General features: G+C 39.3%; 2 protein-coding genes across 2 annotated transcripts in view; one reads left to right on the forward strand and one right to left on the reverse strand.

The window, feature by feature from the left end:
* Window positions 1-8,682: 8,682 nt before the first annotated feature.
* TXLNB (taxilin beta) overlaps window positions 8,683-16,289 on the reverse strand; it is a 44,227-nt gene continuing 36,620 nt past the window's right edge. Inside the window, exons 8-10 of the mRNA XM_036414955.2 lie at window positions 14,945-15,037; window positions 11,059-11,154; window positions 8,683-9,831 (exon numbers count right to left, since the gene is read on the reverse strand). Coding sequence (XP_036270848.1) covers window positions 9,037-9,831; window positions 11,059-11,154; window positions 14,945-15,037 — 984 coding nt within the window. The 3' untranslated portion in view covers window positions 8,683-9,036. The remainder of the gene's footprint in view (window positions 9,832-11,058; window positions 11,155-14,944; window positions 15,038-16,289) is intronic.
* Window positions 13,710-14,086, forward strand: LOC118705835 (60S ribosomal protein L39-like). Its single transcript, XM_036414956.2, has one exon. The coding sequence runs from the start codon at window positions 13,729-13,731 to the stop codon at window positions 13,882-13,884; it is 156 nt and encodes a 51-aa protein (XP_036270849.1). The 5' UTR covers window positions 13,710-13,728; the 3' UTR covers window positions 13,885-14,086.

Genomic DNA, 16,289 nt, shown 5'->3' on the forward strand with positions numbered 1-16,289 from the left:
AACACCTGACAAGGATGCTGCGCCACCCCTCTTGCGAAGGTAGGACTATTAATTTATCTCAGCACATTCTCCTGCTTGGGCCACCAGGCTTGGCACATGGATAAAACTTATTTGTCTGGTTTGAACCACGGTTGATCTTTAATGTTTTTATTATATCGGGTGATAATAAAGGCCAAAGTATTAGCTGAAACAACAAAACAGGTCCTCTGTAGTTGATTCTTAAAAGAAACAGCAACTTTAAGGAGACCGGGTCACAGGGGGTCATTTAATTTTAGAGCTCCAGGGAAACGTGAAGAGTCTCTGGAGTCTTAAAACGATGGGGTTGATGCCCCTCATCACCTGCACCTGGGTGGGTGGCTCCCCCTGCCCCTCCCCACTTTCTTTTGAATTGTTTGTCTTACTGCTTTGTAGGATTTCTGTTTGTATTATGAACATTTAGGCTTTGTTGTGTTTATTGTGGCTATCTTCTCCCTTCTGGCCTTGTCTTTTAATTTTATGTTTAGTTGTTTTGTTCCCTTTAACTTTCTAAGATCATCAGTTTACTTGTATGGCAGGCAATTAATTTGCTATAAAAAGCTCTCACTCTCCTTCTTTTTGCGTATTGCTTTAAATTACTCCCAGAATGAATCAGAGGACTTCTGATCAGTTTCCTAATACCAGGCAAGGCAGCAGCCAGATGGTCCAGCTATGACAGCACAGCTAGTCAATAGTAGATATTTTTGGGAGATGAATTGTATCACAGAAACAAAAATCTCTCTGGGCAAAGAATGAGTCACGGGCATGCTGGTTGGCTGGTAGCATCTGCAATCGACTCTCGTTTGCTATCTCCGACTTACCAATTAAACCATAAATGGATTGGACGCTTTCTCTTTGGCTTTTTAAATAATGTATCTTTATTGTTGAAAGTATTACAGATGTCCCTTTTTTCCTTTTCTAGCTTACACCTGCCCCTCCTCCCCAGGCCTTCACCACACAGTGTCTATGGGTTATGCATTTTATATATACTCTCTTCCCACCCATTCCCACTGGCCTAATTCAGGGAAATGTTCTCAATATTCAGGGGTTTGATTTCAGCTGGGTGATAGCAGTGGAGATAAAGCAGACTATAACTCCGCCTCCACGGATGCCAACTTTGCTAGAAATAGTGGCCACCTGAGGAGCTCTTCTCATTGAGAGTAACCGGAATCAAGTTAGCCTGGCTGCTGCCACTTCTTGTATTCCCTGCTTAAGCCACGGCTGGTCCGTGTGAAGAAAAGCACTGAGAGTTTCTCCAGACACACCCGCAGCCTTGCCTGAGGGTGGGAGCTGTGAGCCAGTGGTGGCTGTCACCTGGGACCGGTGGTAGGAGAAATTATTTCATGAGTTGCTGCCACTACACTTGTAGCCTCACCCACCTGCCTGTTCGTTCAGAAGCCAGATTGTCAGCCAAAAGGGAATGAGCCCTGTGACACTGTGAGCGAAAAAGGATTAGTTGTGCAAACAAAAGTCTGTAACAAGACATGATCCTATAAAAAAACAAGCTAGTCACAGGACTGAAACCACATCTGTAGTTCCCAGCCTCATCACGAACACGCCATAAACTCTCACACAACTATACACACATAGGCTCGTGCCAAGTTATTCTGCATAAATACAGTCACATATGATAATAAACATTCACACAGAACTACAGGCATAGAACACACTTTCACAAAACTATATAAATATATATGCACATATTACACTCAAGTACTCATACATACTCTCACATACAAGCATGCCCTCACACACATTTATGGTCACAGACACATTTTATAAAAGAATGCAAACTTTTCCACTTACGACAATAGGGAGGTGGGAGCTTGAGTGGAGGGGTAGGGGATTGGAATGGGGAGGACAAATATGTGATCAATAAAGAAAAAAAAAAACTTTTCCACTTAGAGATCTGAATATCATTTGTAATAAAGTGTTCATAGAAGTTTCCTTTCTGCTTTTTGGTTGTAATTTAGTGGAACCTCTTGGCATCTCTTGCAGCCCCTTTCCTTGGTAATGAGTTCCTGTTGCATGTAGTGGGAGGAACTCTCAGGCCCCAGTCACATGACCAGGTGCTCTGTTTCTGAGCAGATAGAGCTCAAGGTATGGTTGGTCCTAAAATCCTTCCTTTAGCCTGGTCATCCAAGAACCTCACACATTGAAGGTTTTCAGTGTTTGTTGAATAGACCCAAGAACTTGTGATTGCCCCTTAATGCTGCCTTTATCTAATTTTTAAAATTAACTTTAAAAAATTTTGAGTAATTTCTTCTGCTTACTGACTCTTAATAAAGGTGACCAAGGTGATGTGTAGATCTTTTAGAATAAAACCTTCCCTGGAGAGTAAAAAGCCTTACATCATTTAACAAGTCTCTTAAGGATTTTAATCAGAGACTCCAAAACCCTCAGACATCTGGCTCAAGGCTCTCCTTTTATAGATGAGTGAACTGAGGCCCAGAGATAGTAAGTAATTTCTCCAAATTTACCCAGCTACTTGGTAGCAGAACAGAAACTAGGGCTCTACAATCAATGAAAGAGAAACACCACATGACCTCACTCATTTGTGGATAATAAAGATCATTATAAACTGATGAACCAAAAGATAGATACAGAGACAGTAAAGCAACAAGCAGATTGTCAAATTTCAGTGGGGAGGGGAGGAAGATCTGGGGGAGATAATAGATCAACTGAAGGACTTGTATACATGCATATAAGGACAACCAATGGACATAAAGCTCTGGGGAGGGAGGGGATGGGTGGAAGGGAGGGAGGGGGGGAAATAAAATAAAATTAAAATTAAAAAAAAAAAAGAAATGGCACCATTCCCAAGATGTTATTTGGCATTTATATTGCATTCCCTAAATGGGTTTCCATAAGTTTGTTTTAAGAATGCTTTGAACCTGGAGAAATAAAGAATGATAGCTTTTGACCTTAAAAAAATAAATAAATAAATAAAATAAAACATTCCAATATTTAAAAATAAAAAATAAAAAATAAAAGTGATATTTGAATACAAAAAAAAAAGAAAAGAAAAAGAAACTAGGGCTCTAGTAACCTGATTCCTGTTCTAGTGCTTTCTTATACTTTTTACCTTGGTTAGACTTAACTAGTTTTTCCAGGGGATTAATTCCTGGATAAGAATGGTAAGAACACAAGTGAATTAAATCATGAATTTTTGTACTAAGAGCATTACAACAATCTGTGGGGAATTACACTAGAGTAGTTGCTATATTCTAATCTAGTCTACAACACTGGAGCACTCCCATCTGACATTGTTTACCCTAAATTTGAACTCTTAGACATAGAATCATGAAGGTGAAATAAAGACTCACCTACAGAAGCAGAATTAAATCCAGGTCAAATTTTATACATATATGTGCATTCACACACACACACACACACACACACACACACACACACAACCACAACAAGCACTATCAGGAGATGCCCCCAATGAGACTTAACTTCAGTTATTGAGGCCATAACTTGCCAGGGTCTAGAAAAATCTTTCTTATCAACATTTATATCAGCCAGCCATGAGGGCACTAATAGAGTGCCCTCATGGCTGATATAATGATAACTTTAATTTTCAGATTCTAAAGTACAGAAAAGGAAATGATTTAAATCTTGTGCACATGTAACCCAGATAGGCAATGTGCCTCCTAAATCCTACTTGTCAGTTTATGATGGAACAAATTTTAGAGACTAAGATTATCATTTTAATTTCATACTAGAGGCCCAGTGCACAAAATTCCTGCACTGGTAGTCTCCCTAGCGGCTGCCAGCTGCTGGCGAGGGCCTCCCTTCCTTTCCCCCCACCAGTCCTGCCCCTTGGTCAAACTCCTGAATGAACTCCCTGTCAAGGGGACAATTTGCATACTATGCTTTTATTTTATAGGATTTTTAGTGAATTCTCTACATTTTAAATTACTTTGGTTTTTCCTAAATACAAGATTTAACTAGTTAGAGTTGGAGGGACTAAGGAAATCTTCCTGAAATGATTTCTCTTGTAATAATCTCTTTGCCTTACTGAAAAGCAGCCTCAGTTTTGCAATGAACACATAATACTTTTATTATCTCAAAACAGAGAGAGCTATTTAAAAATGTGTATCTATAACAGGCAAAAAGGAGGAAAAATAGCCTTAAGGGGAGGGTTGAATATTTTTTCCATTCTAGCTAAACAATCCTTATTCAAGTATGCTAGGAAATGCCATACTTAGGAAGCCCCTCCCAGATCAGGATGGTCTGGGGTGAGAAATTAAGCAGAAGACAGAATAACTGGGTCTTTTAGGGTCTTGCTAGAGAAAATTCTTAGAGTAGTTAGAGGGACAATAGATAGAGGCAAAATGAGCTGACACCTTCCACACACCTTCCCTTGATCTTCAGAGTATTTCTGAAACACACATGACAGAACAACCTGTGGAAAGATAAATCTCATGGGAGACTGGTACTGGAGAGAAACATCAGCCACGTGATATCTGTCTTCTTTTGTTAGCCCTGGGCATCATGTTCTATTTTCTTTCCCTCCTCCTCCTCCTCCTTCACCTCTTCTCTCTCTCTCTCTCTCTCTCTCTCTCTCTCTCTCTCTCTCTCTCTCTCTCTTTTGTGCACGCGCGCGCGCACACACACACACACCAAGAGATTTTGCAGTGTTCATTCCACTACATTCTACTCAGAGTTAAAACAAAAACAAAACAAAACAAAACAAACAAAACAAAAAACAACAACCAACAGCAGAATAAAACCATAATCTTTGTTAGGTGTTGCTGAGACATGGAAGTAACAAAAGTTAACATAAACATAAATTAAAATTAAAAGATAAAACCACTGCTAGAGCATTAGGGGTGAGAAATACCTTTTTATTAGATAAATTATAGTTATTTAATTTAGAAAACACCAAACAAATTGTGTTTCTGGAGAGTAGACTTGGTATCTCTAGAAATAGTTACATAAAGTTGATAAGGACCTTATTCTTTCAGTTCTTATGAGTTACTAGTAGCCCGGTGCAAGAATTCATGCACATTGAAAGGAAAATAATTAGAAGAAATATTTTAATATTGCTATTCACTCTTTCTCTATAATAGAAATGTCAACCAAACTCATGATCGATAATGACAGATTGAAACACACACATGCGATTTGTGCCAGTGAGAGCTTTATATGTATTGCACATGCATAAGCCAACTTAGCCTTTTATAGATATAGAATAAACTTGCTTAATTAGACGTGCTTTCTGATTTAGCTAAACTTTTTTTCTAGCCCTGTAAAGCACCCCAACTTCTCTTTCAGGTATTTGCCATCAATATAGCAGTAAATATCAACACAAAGCAGATTATTATTGTAGATTACGCAGGGAGAACAAAGTGTACCGTAAAATATTTAACTGCAGCAGTGTAGCCATCTATATTCTGTGCAGTGAGAAAACCTGAAGTCATTTTCATAATGCCCACCTCTTCTTACTTCTTTTCTGTCATATCAAGTTTCTAAGCTTTCTAAATCTCCATTTTCCAGCTAATGAAAAGAAAATAGAAATCTACTGAGTCTTTTATCTACTTACTCCAGGACTTTGGTGAGGATCAAATGAGATGAGGCATGGGAAAACACTTCACAGACATTTTGTTAAAGTGTAAAATGTTTGCACCTGGCTATAAAGCAAACCGTGTTCCTGGGCTGAAGAAACTCCAAGGAGGCTAGTTGCTAGGGAGAGGAAGCCAGGCATTGCTACATGATGTCATTACCTGGTGCCCACAGTGATTGTTTCCAGACTGGGCTGGGCTGTGGGCCACATTTTGTGCCATGGCTTTGATTTGGTGGGGTGTTGTTCCAGAATGGTGGTAGGGCCTGTGTCCCACTTGGGGAAAGCTGAGTGTTGCTTTGTGGGTGCCAGGTGCATGGTGCCATTTCTCTGTAAATGGACAGAGCATATCACAGCAGTACCTGTGTTGAGCATCTGACCCCTGGTGGTCAGTGTGCATCATAGCGACTGGTCAGACGGTTGGACACTTCGCATATATTAGCTCTATATATATATCCGGTGCATGAAATTCATGCGCAGGGGGAGGGTGTCCCTCAGGCCAGCCTGTACTCTCTCCAATCTGGGACCCCTCGGGGGATGTCTGACTGCTGCCAGTAACCAGCAGTCGGATATCCCTCTCACAATCTGGGAACGTTGGCTCTTAATGACTCACTTGCCTGTCTGCCTGATTGCCCCTAACCATTCTGCCTACTAGCCTGCTCGCCCCCAACTTCTCCCCCTTGCCAGCCTGCTTGCCCCCAACTGCCCCCCCCCAGCCTGATCACCCCCAACTCCCCTCCCCTCCTGGCCTGATGGCATCTCTAACCATCTCTGCCTCAACCCTGCCACCATGGCTTTGTCCAGAAGAACGTCCAGAGGATCTCCTGGTCTAATTAGTATATTACCCTTTTATTAGTATAATACATCCTATATAATAAAAGCCTAATATGCTAAGTATCTGGCCGTCCATTTAATCAATCAAAGGGTAATATGCTAATGATATGCTAAGGCCACTCAACTGCTCACTATGACCTGCACTGACCATCAGGGAGCAGAAACCTCAACTGGTAGGTTAGCTTGCTGCTGGGGTCCAGCTGATGGGGACTGAGTGCCCCGGAGCCCTACTGAGGTCCCTCCCAGGCTGGCCAACCTCCCCAGCCCCAATCATGCACCAGTGGGGTCTCTCGGCCTGACCTGAGCCCTCTCACAATCTGGGACACCTTAGGGGATGTCTTACTAATAGTTATAATTCGTAAAGCCAGATTTTAATACAAAGGACTCTAATAAAACATTCTTTGAATATTAAAATAATTCTTCCAAAGCCTAAAGTTTTGCAAATTTCAGGCAAGTTATTATATCTGAAACTCTGCCCAAGACATATAGTGAGTAATGTGTTGCTATAAAAGCCTTTTGGATGGAAAAAAAAAAAAAAAAAAAGCTTTGGGTATTAGAATATTTGATTTACTGGATTTTGGCTCCTCTCTTGCCTGTTTCTCTTGCTAAACCTTCAAACTGAGGCTTTACTATGTTTATCAAATCTTAGTCCATTCTTAAGTAGTGGAAAAGGGGACCCTCCAGGATTGTTATGGTGAACATTTGGCTCTGAATTAAATGAATCTTTAAATTTCTAAGATTTCATGTAGTGTTGAATTTGGCTGGATACCCTGTGGCTGTAATATGTTAAGTCTTTAAAAATACACGGGTTCTTAAATAGCGATATAACCCTCTCCTCGTTCCCCGCTCTGACCAGCATTTTGTTATTATCCTCACTGTCTACTTCAAACAAATTTTATGCAGTTTACAATTCTTGTAGCATATGGTTACTGCCTACAAGCACTTTGTGTGCCTTGGCAGACAGCCACGTGTGACACTAAAGAATGATTTCCTGCATGAATAATTGAGGATCTTGCTTTTATTCATTTTTCTACTTGAGTTCAACTTTTAAGGTAGGGCTGAGTTAGATATTTTTTTTCTTTCTTCTTTTCTCCTTCCCTCCCTCTCTTTTACCTGCCCCCCTCTTCCTTCTTATTGTTTTTATTTTGTTGTTGTTGTTGAAGTTTTCCTTTACCCTAGACAGAGTAACTTATGCTGTTTTTATTATTAGAGGTTCTTGCCAAGCAACGATAATAACACTCATGTAGACAACCCCAGGTGTTTCTAGCTTTTGCCTTATTTTGGACCCTCACTTATTTTTCAAGTCATTTTGAGTAGGACCCCATTTTTCCTTCGCTTTGTACTTCTTGGCAGTAGAGAATTCCTAAAAATAGAAACTGTGTTGGTTTGTAAGCCTCATCACTCATGTTGAGACCCTGTACTGGAAAAATAATAGCTTTTACTTAACAATAATTGAAATGAGAATTGGGTGTAATTTCCTGATGAAGTAAGGAGCAGATGCTTTGAGATTCTACACTGAGGCAGCGACAGCAGAAGGTGGTGGGAAACCCTCCGGCGGGAGAGGTAAGTGGCAGGGAGGGAACTGAGGAGCTGGCAGGGCAGGTGAATATTCTGTCTCAAGACCTCGGTATCACAAGAGGCTAGGGGTGAGGACAGCCTCTCCTCATAGCTTCTTGCAACCCTTTCTTTGCAGGAAGCTGTGAATAGGCTGGGCTGCAAGGCAATGGGCTGAACTGAGTAGAAGGAGCAGCTAGAAAAAGTGAGCAGTTTACAACTGTGATTTTTCCCCTTTTCTGTTTAGACCCCATTTTGATCATCTTTGTGTCTATGTACTTTACACAAACTTATAGTCTAACCCAACTGCTGTTGTATCATTTGATCAATTGGTTGAATTTATTGACCTACCACGGGGTTACTTATTTTTGCCCAACATTACATGGCCTAACTACTTGTGTTCTGAGCCCACTACTGATTTATAGATCATTAGTCCCAAGTGCAAGTAAGAGCTAATTTTTTGACTAGCTTCTAAATATTTTGCATGAAAGAAATTTTTAAAAGTAGGAAAGAAATGTATGTAAATATAAACGTATACTAGTATATGATACACACGTGTGTATATGAGCATAACTATACATATACATTGTATGCATTTACATATATGTACACGTGTACATATATGCATCTGTTACAGGTATCATGTTTAAATAGAATCTGGACATCCATTACTTATTATATAATTTATTAAACTACATATGGAAATAAACAGAACATCACATTTTCAGTATTAATATATTGTAGTGAAGTCTTTAAATACCAAATCTTACTGTTGATTAACAAATTGAATTAAGTACCATCTTAATGGCAAATTAATATAAATTTTCTGTTAGCATGTTTTGTTGCCATTTGGGAAAATTATACTATCAACCAGTGATAAATAGAAAAGCTCCAAATTGAGAACAAATAGCAAAGGCTGAGTGAGCTCTGCGTAACATTTAAAAATGTGATTCTAATTAAGTCTCTTCCATTGCACATCCCTAGCCCTTATGCCTCTTTCAGAAGAGTCTGTTACGATGAAGATGTGAAGTCAGGAAGAACAGCCTCTGGAGGCACCATGAGGCTTAGTCTACTTCCTCCACGTTGGTGTCAGCCACTTTGGGCAGCTGGAGTCCAGCTGAGTCCCCTCCTGGCAGGCCCTCAGCTGCTGCTGCTGCTGCTGGCAGAGGCTGCCTACTGGGCTCACATGCAGGCCTCCCAGCTGGAATGCTCTCACCTGCTGGGGGTGGTGGAGCAGGACCATTGGCCTCCATCCTCCCCAGGGAGGCCTCTACAGGGGACTGTACGGTCTGACCAGAAGCTTCTGGCTCCAGAAGGGGCTCCTGATCAGCCAGTACTGCAGTGGGGAGACCCTGGCCTTGGGGCTCTGCCCTGGACCCCACAGGGAGATTACTCGCCTTGGGGGAAGGTTCTACCTCATTGCCTCCTTCAGCCCCAGCCTGAGAAGCTGAGGGAGGCGGGGAACTCTCTGAATGGCGGGAAGGGCTCAGAGCCAGCTGTTCAGGCTCATTGAGGGCCATGTCATCGCCCCCTTGAGGACTGCTGCATTCTGGTTGGAATTCTTTGGACTGGTCAAGGGTCACCTCTGAATGGTGAATAACCATAAAGGCTGCGGCCAGATTTTTCACAGCATTGTGAACACTATTGGCCTTCTCAGCGTCGGCCTCTTCACCCACGGAAACCGTTGACTCAGGCTCTTCGTCGGAGGTGTGCTGACCTTGGTCATCCTTCTCAGGCATTTTTGCTTCTCTGATCTTTTTGTAGAGTTCATTCCTCTCTTCTTGTAAAGCTCGGCAGAGATTCTCTAGTCTCCCAATCTTCATCACAAAGCACTCATACTCTTTGGCTCTTAATGCTTTCTGTGATTTGAAAATACACACGCACAAACACGAACACACAAAAAAGTAAAAAAAGCAAAATTGTCAGAATGTTCTCTGGAGATACGCAAAACCACTTGTCTAGGAATTAGCCTACTGATCTCTGGGGTTTGACCACAGAGTGGTGGCTGGACAGACACTTGGTCAGAGGTATCTATTATTATTATTATTATTATTATTATTAATATATATATATTTTAATTTACATTGTATGCTAGGTTCTGGTAGAATTTAGGAAAGAAAGTTGGCAAAGCCTCTCTCTACTTCATTCCAGGATATCTAGAATTGTACATGAATTTTCTGTCTGAAAGACTTTGAGGGTGTAAGCAAATGCATATGGCAAAATGAATGAGGTAGATTGGGTCTTGGCAATCAGCAGTGCCTTATCTATTTTATAGATAAACTGCTTATATGCTAATCCAGCAACAGTTTGATTTATGTTGATGGATAATAAACTCATGCTTTGGAATTGGTTGTAATTTGGGATGAATTTTTAGAACAATAATTATAACCAGAGAAACTCACCACATACTAATTCAGGATGCTGACTGCTCAAACTGTTCAATTTTCCTTTTTCCTAGAAATGTCAATGTGTTTGTACATGAAATGGTTCCTACTTATTTTACTCCTTATCCCATCTTTGTGTTACTCTGTACACTTTAAGATTTTTTTTTTTTAACTTGTTTACATGGAAAGACCTTTACCTATAAGTCCTGCCTCTCGGGTCAAAGAGCCATGTATCAATATAGTCTCTAAACCTCCTCAGAGTCTAACATAACATCAGTGTTTAAATGCCTGTTGGAGGAATTAAACAATGTATCTCCATATCTGTTTATAATACAGCACGTACCCTGGGTGCTTGGGCTGGTGTCTTCTCTCAGTATGTTCAAATCAATGAATTAATTCATGCTGTGCCTGTTATATGCCAAGCACCAGGGAAATTCAAAGACAAGTAGGACACTCATCAAGCCTTTAAGGAATTCACAGTCCTGAAGGCTTGCTGCTGCTTGGGGGAACAGTAGGCATCTGACTGCTCCTTAGGAGTCTGGATAGGATTCTGAATTACTTTGCTCTAATTACTCTATTACAATTTCATATATCACATCCCAGAAGAAATCAGTCCTTTTCAAAGGTAAATATTAGGATATAATGTTGTAAGTATGAATCCTTTGGCCAAGGGGAAGTGAGCTCAGGGAAAAGCTCCCTCACCTCTTCAATCATGTCCAGCAGAGCTTTGTTGCAGTTCTCGAACCTGCCCTTCCACGTGGCCGTGTCCTTTTCCAGCTTCTTCATCTTCTTAGTTGTCTGCAGAAATTAGAGTGTGTTAATATTCATCCTGAAAAGTTAACCGACCAAAGAAGCTAGTAGTTCCACAGGCAATGTCAAGGAAAGTCCTTTTGTTCCAGCTGTTGAAGCAAACACGAGTTCCATGTGTAGGAAGGAGGAGTGAGTGGGGAAGTCACCATTTATTCCTACGCCGTCGAGGTCAGAGGCAGACAAATGTATTTGCACAGGAGCCAGTTCAGGAAAAAGGAAAGTACTTAGGGCCATGCTGTTTTGTCACTGGTTTTTCTCTCTTTTAAAATAAAATTTAAAAATATTGGGTCGGCAACTAAGTAAGTGCGGATTTTTTAAAGAAAATCAAAGACAATTTTTTCATGAAACTAAATAACTTTATTCTGTAATGTATTGCCCATTTTGATCAATGACCTTTTGCCATCTTTCAGGCAGCATCATAATCCCATGTTCAAAAAACTTCTGGTTTTTATTAGCAAAAAACTGAATCAGGTACGATTTGACATCATCATCATTATTGAAATTTTTACCATTCAAGGAGTTTTGTAAAGATCGAAACAAAAAGTAATCAGATGGTGCAAGGTCAGGACTATATGGTGGATGTGGCAAAACATCCCAACCAAGCTCCATTAATTTTTGCCAAGTGACCAAAGATGTGTGTGGCCTTGCATTGTCATGATGGAATACAACACCTTTTCGATTTGTCAATTCGGGCCGCTTTTCTTCAACTGCATTGTTTAATTTTGTTAGTTGTTCAATGTAGACATCAGAATTGATCGTTCTGTTGGGTGGTAAGAGTTCAAAGTAGACAATTCCTTTGTAATCCCACCAAACTGATAACAAAACCTTCTTTTGATGAACATCAGCTTTTGATGTTGTTTGAGTTGGTTCACCTGACCTGCTCCACGATCTTTTCCGCTTGATATTGTTGTAAACAACCCATTTTTCATCGCCAGTTATCATTCGTTTTAAAAATGGATCATTTTCATTACGTTTCTTTAGCAAATCGCAGCTGCTAATGCGTTGCGTTAACTGTGATTCTTTCAGTTCGTGAGGAACCCATGTATCGAGTTTTTGAACATAGCCAAATTGTTTTAAGTGATTTTCAATGCATGTATGTGATACATGAAGCTTCTCTGCAATCTCACATGTTGTACTGTGACAGTCCGAATTGATTATTGCTTTGATTAGGGCGTCATCAACTTTAACTGGACGACCAGAGCGTTTTTCATCTTTGAGTGAAAAATCACCAGAACGAAATTTGGCAAACCAATTTTGACACTGCCGTTCTTTTAAGGCTTTGTCACAATAAACAGCACATAACTTTTTATGAGCTTGCGATGCGTTTTTCCCTTTGCGGAAATAAAAAAGCAAAATATGACGAAAATGTTCCTTTTGATTTTCCATTTTTCAACGAATGCTAAACGAAAACTACAAAACAGATCAAAAAACTTTTTTTACTGATTAACAGCTGAATAGCCAACTATCAAATAACAAAATGTGTTTTACATTTGTACTACGTCTGCAAACCTAAAAATTCAACTGAAGCCATATATGTGTGAAACCAGCAATTACTTAGTTGCCGACCCAATATATATCATCCTTCTCAGGCATATTCGCTTCTCTGATCTTTTTGTGGAGTTTGTTATTCTCTTCTTGGAAAGCTGTCTTTTTGAACCTGAAACTGCTCATGATCCTGGTTGTAGGATTTCCTCTCTGCTTAAATGAAGGAAAAGATAAGGCACATAATGCAGGGGCAGTGACCTGGATTTACCACAGCTGGCACTTGCTATATGTGCCAATCTGCCTGAGTCTGTGTGCCCTCAGAGGCCAGAGGCTGAGCCCAGCCCTGGGCCACTGGCCTCAACAGAGGAGCCTCAAATGTTTTTTGTTTGCTTGTTTTTATTTCTTAAAAGTTAGTAGTTTATGAACTTTGTAAGGTAATTGAGTTCTTTAGGAATTTGATGAAGTCTATGGGACCACACTCAGAGAAATGCAAATATGCATATCAAATTTTTTGGCTATAAATGAACTCCAGATTAAGAACTCCTACTTTTAATCTTTATGATTTAGATTTCTCTTTAAGATTTATTCCAATCTTAAAAGCTATATAATTTTAAATTAAAACAAATTCTAATGCTTTAATATTCATCTTAAAACTCTATAATTAAGTTCTTTTTAAATGGACAAATCCCTTCAGGAGTAGAAAAACTGTAATTATTAACAAGTGCTAGTCTCCTTTTGTTTGCTCACTGAATTGTGAAATTTATCTTATTATTTTATGAAAATATTTTGTATTTTAAAATATTTCTACACTTAAAAATGGTTAATGCCAGTGTTTTAGAAAACAATTGTGATGCTGATTTTATTTTGGGAAAACACTGAATTAAATAAGATTTAAGTGTTATATCCCACAATAATATGAGCACCTTTTATTTGTAAAAAAAAAATTTTTTTTTAAGTTGAAAGCCCTTTTAAAATATGTTAATTTATTTGAACTCCATATTCTTATGAAGGAAGCAAAGGGGGCATTGCCTTGAATTGTGTTAAAAATAAAACTGAAGTGTTCGCCTCTCCCTCACCATGTCTTCCCACAAGACTTTCAGGATCAAGAGGTTTCTGGCCAAGAAACAAAAGCAGAATCGGCCCATTCCCCAATGGATTCGGATGAAAACTGGTAATAAAATCAGGTACAACTCGAAGAGGAGACATTGGAGAAGAACCAATCTGGGCCTATGAGAACTCACTCATGACAGATGACTCACATATTTATGCTGTATCGAAGTTGCCTACACCTTTAGATGATTGAAAAGATGCTACTGTCTGGACAGTTGGAGCTTTTTAATTGGAGAATTAATGGACTTCTGATTTTGCTCTGTTGATTTTTCCCCCCCTCCTGCAATAGTAGGATGGTTCAGTAATAAATGTGTGAGATCTTTTACAAAAAATAAATAAATAAATAAATAAATAAATAAATAAAATAAAAATAAAACTGAGTGAGGGAAGTTGAGTGAATTGTTCAATGCTACTTGAGGTGTAAGAACAAATCAGAATTTTAATTCATCTTCTTATTCAAATACTCGTCAGTTATATCATACTACATATCTTCTCTTTTAGGAAGGATCTTATAAAATGGCATTTTCTGCTTTAAAATTCTACTCTTTGCATATTTATATGAAAGCTTTTAAAAATATATATTTTTATTGATTTTAAAGAGAGGAAGGGAAAGGGATAGAGAGGTAGAAATATCAAAACATGGATGAGGAACATCATTGATCAGCTGCCTTCTGCACATCCTTTACTGGGATCAAACTCACAACCCGGGTGTGTGCCCTCACTGGGAATCGAACTGGTGATCTCTTGGTTCCTGGGTCGGTGTTCAACTGCTGAGCCACACTAGCTGGGCTGGAAGCTTAAAAAATTTTTTTTTAGAATATATATATATATATATATATATATATATATATAATCAGTATGAACAAAATAATGTTAAATTGCTAAACTGCTAGCTCTTGTCTTTTTTTTTTTTTTTTTTTTTTTAAGCCATCCAAGTACTAGAAAAAAAAAAATCTTCCTCAGAATGAAAATGTGTTCTAGTGTTTTGGGGCTCTTTTTAGGATTAATACACAGATATTTACCAATGAAAAAAATACAATCCAAATCCCATTGGCACCTATAAATGTTTCATTACTTCATGAAATGCACTGGAACATCTTAGCAAGAGAAAAATGAACCCATTGGAGAATTGCCCGTCAAAATAGAAAATGTCAATATCTTGTGTGGGGTAAGCAGTACTCACTTTATCCATTTCCTGTTTGAAAGTGGCAAACACCTCATTGCTTTTTGTCAGTGTGCTCTGGAACTCTTCAAACCGCCCAGAGTAGAGGGTGAGCTGTAAGTGGGAGAAAGAGAATCTATTTTAGGGCTCCTTTCTGAATGCTTCCAGAACAAAACAACATGTCATTGTTCATTATTTGTTAAGATAAATGATTTAAGGGAATTCTAATGCAGTGTTAGTAATAAGTTTAGTTCTTTTATTTACTATGAGATCAACCGAGGTCAGTGACTATGATTGAAGTACGTCTTTAAAGAAAAATGAAATAATAAAATAGGTCATTACCACTTCATTGTATCATACATTTTTACCAACAAGCATTAATTGAGCTCTGAACATATGCATGGATTGTATATACAAAATTATTTGACATGTGGCTCCCACTTTTGAGGGATCTGCAATCTTGACGGAAAGACAATCTAACTAGTGTTCAGTGAACATAAAGTGCCAATGCAGATAGAGAAGGAGCCATGTTTCTGTGGGGAAGGTGAGCCTTGAACTTGGTCTTGGAGGAAGTGGGAATGTAGACAAGTGAAAAGAAGTGATAAAGGAAATGTGGACCTAACATGGACTGGGGCTGCTGCCATTTTGCAGGCTGTGCCACTGTAAGCAATTTCCATTTCCATTTTAGACACTGAGGTTTTGTGTATTTATGAATATAGTGTTCTAGCCAATGGCTGTTAAATGTCTCTTCTCATCAACATCAGTTTCTTATATCAGTTTCCTACAGATGGAAATAATGAGTCTGGAAGAAGGAAGGCCTTTTTCTGATTTGCACAAGACAACATTTTTGTGCAAATGTTGGGATAGCATTGGCAAGTGTGCGGCTTGCCCCAGGAGTATAGGGAGGAGCCTTTGTGTCTCTATTAGAGGTGTCGAACTCAATCAGAGAAGGGGCCAAAATCTAAAATCCAGCCTAAATCTCGGGCCGAATGGTTTACTGAACAGTCATAAACTGTCATTGTGATGGAAACGCAGTGGAGTGCAGTGATGACAGCGCGGTGCGGGCCACATTGCAAGGCCTGGCGGGACGGATTTGGCCCGCGGGCCTTGTGTTTGACACATGTTTGACACATGTAGAGTCTACATCCTTAATTCCAAAGCTTACCTTTGGGTGGGATTAGAACAGGACAGAAAAGGAAGGAGTGTAAGTACTTGACTGTTATGACAGTGATACAATAATAAAATTTTGTGTTTGAAAATAATTTTAGGATAGCATATTTTGGGTGATTAATTTAATATGGCCGATTTAAGTGATAAAGTCAGCATTTTAAAATGAGTCTTTGGTAGGTACCCTTGAGTGCCTGGA

The sequence above is a fragment of the Pipistrellus kuhlii genome, unplaced genomic scaffold (assembly GCF_014108245.1).
Source record: "Pipistrellus kuhlii isolate mPipKuh1 unplaced genomic scaffold, mPipKuh1.p scaffold_m20_p_5, whole genome shotgun sequence".
In the NCBI taxonomy this organism is placed as follows: Eukaryota; Metazoa; Chordata; class Mammalia; order Chiroptera; family Vespertilionidae; genus Pipistrellus; species Pipistrellus kuhlii.

What these genes read in the sequence shown, in the direction of transcription:
- LOC118705835 (XM_036414956.2), top strand. Translation starts at nt 13,729, where the DNA reads ATGTCTTCCCACAAGACTTTCAGGATCAAGAGGTTTCTGGCCAAGAAA.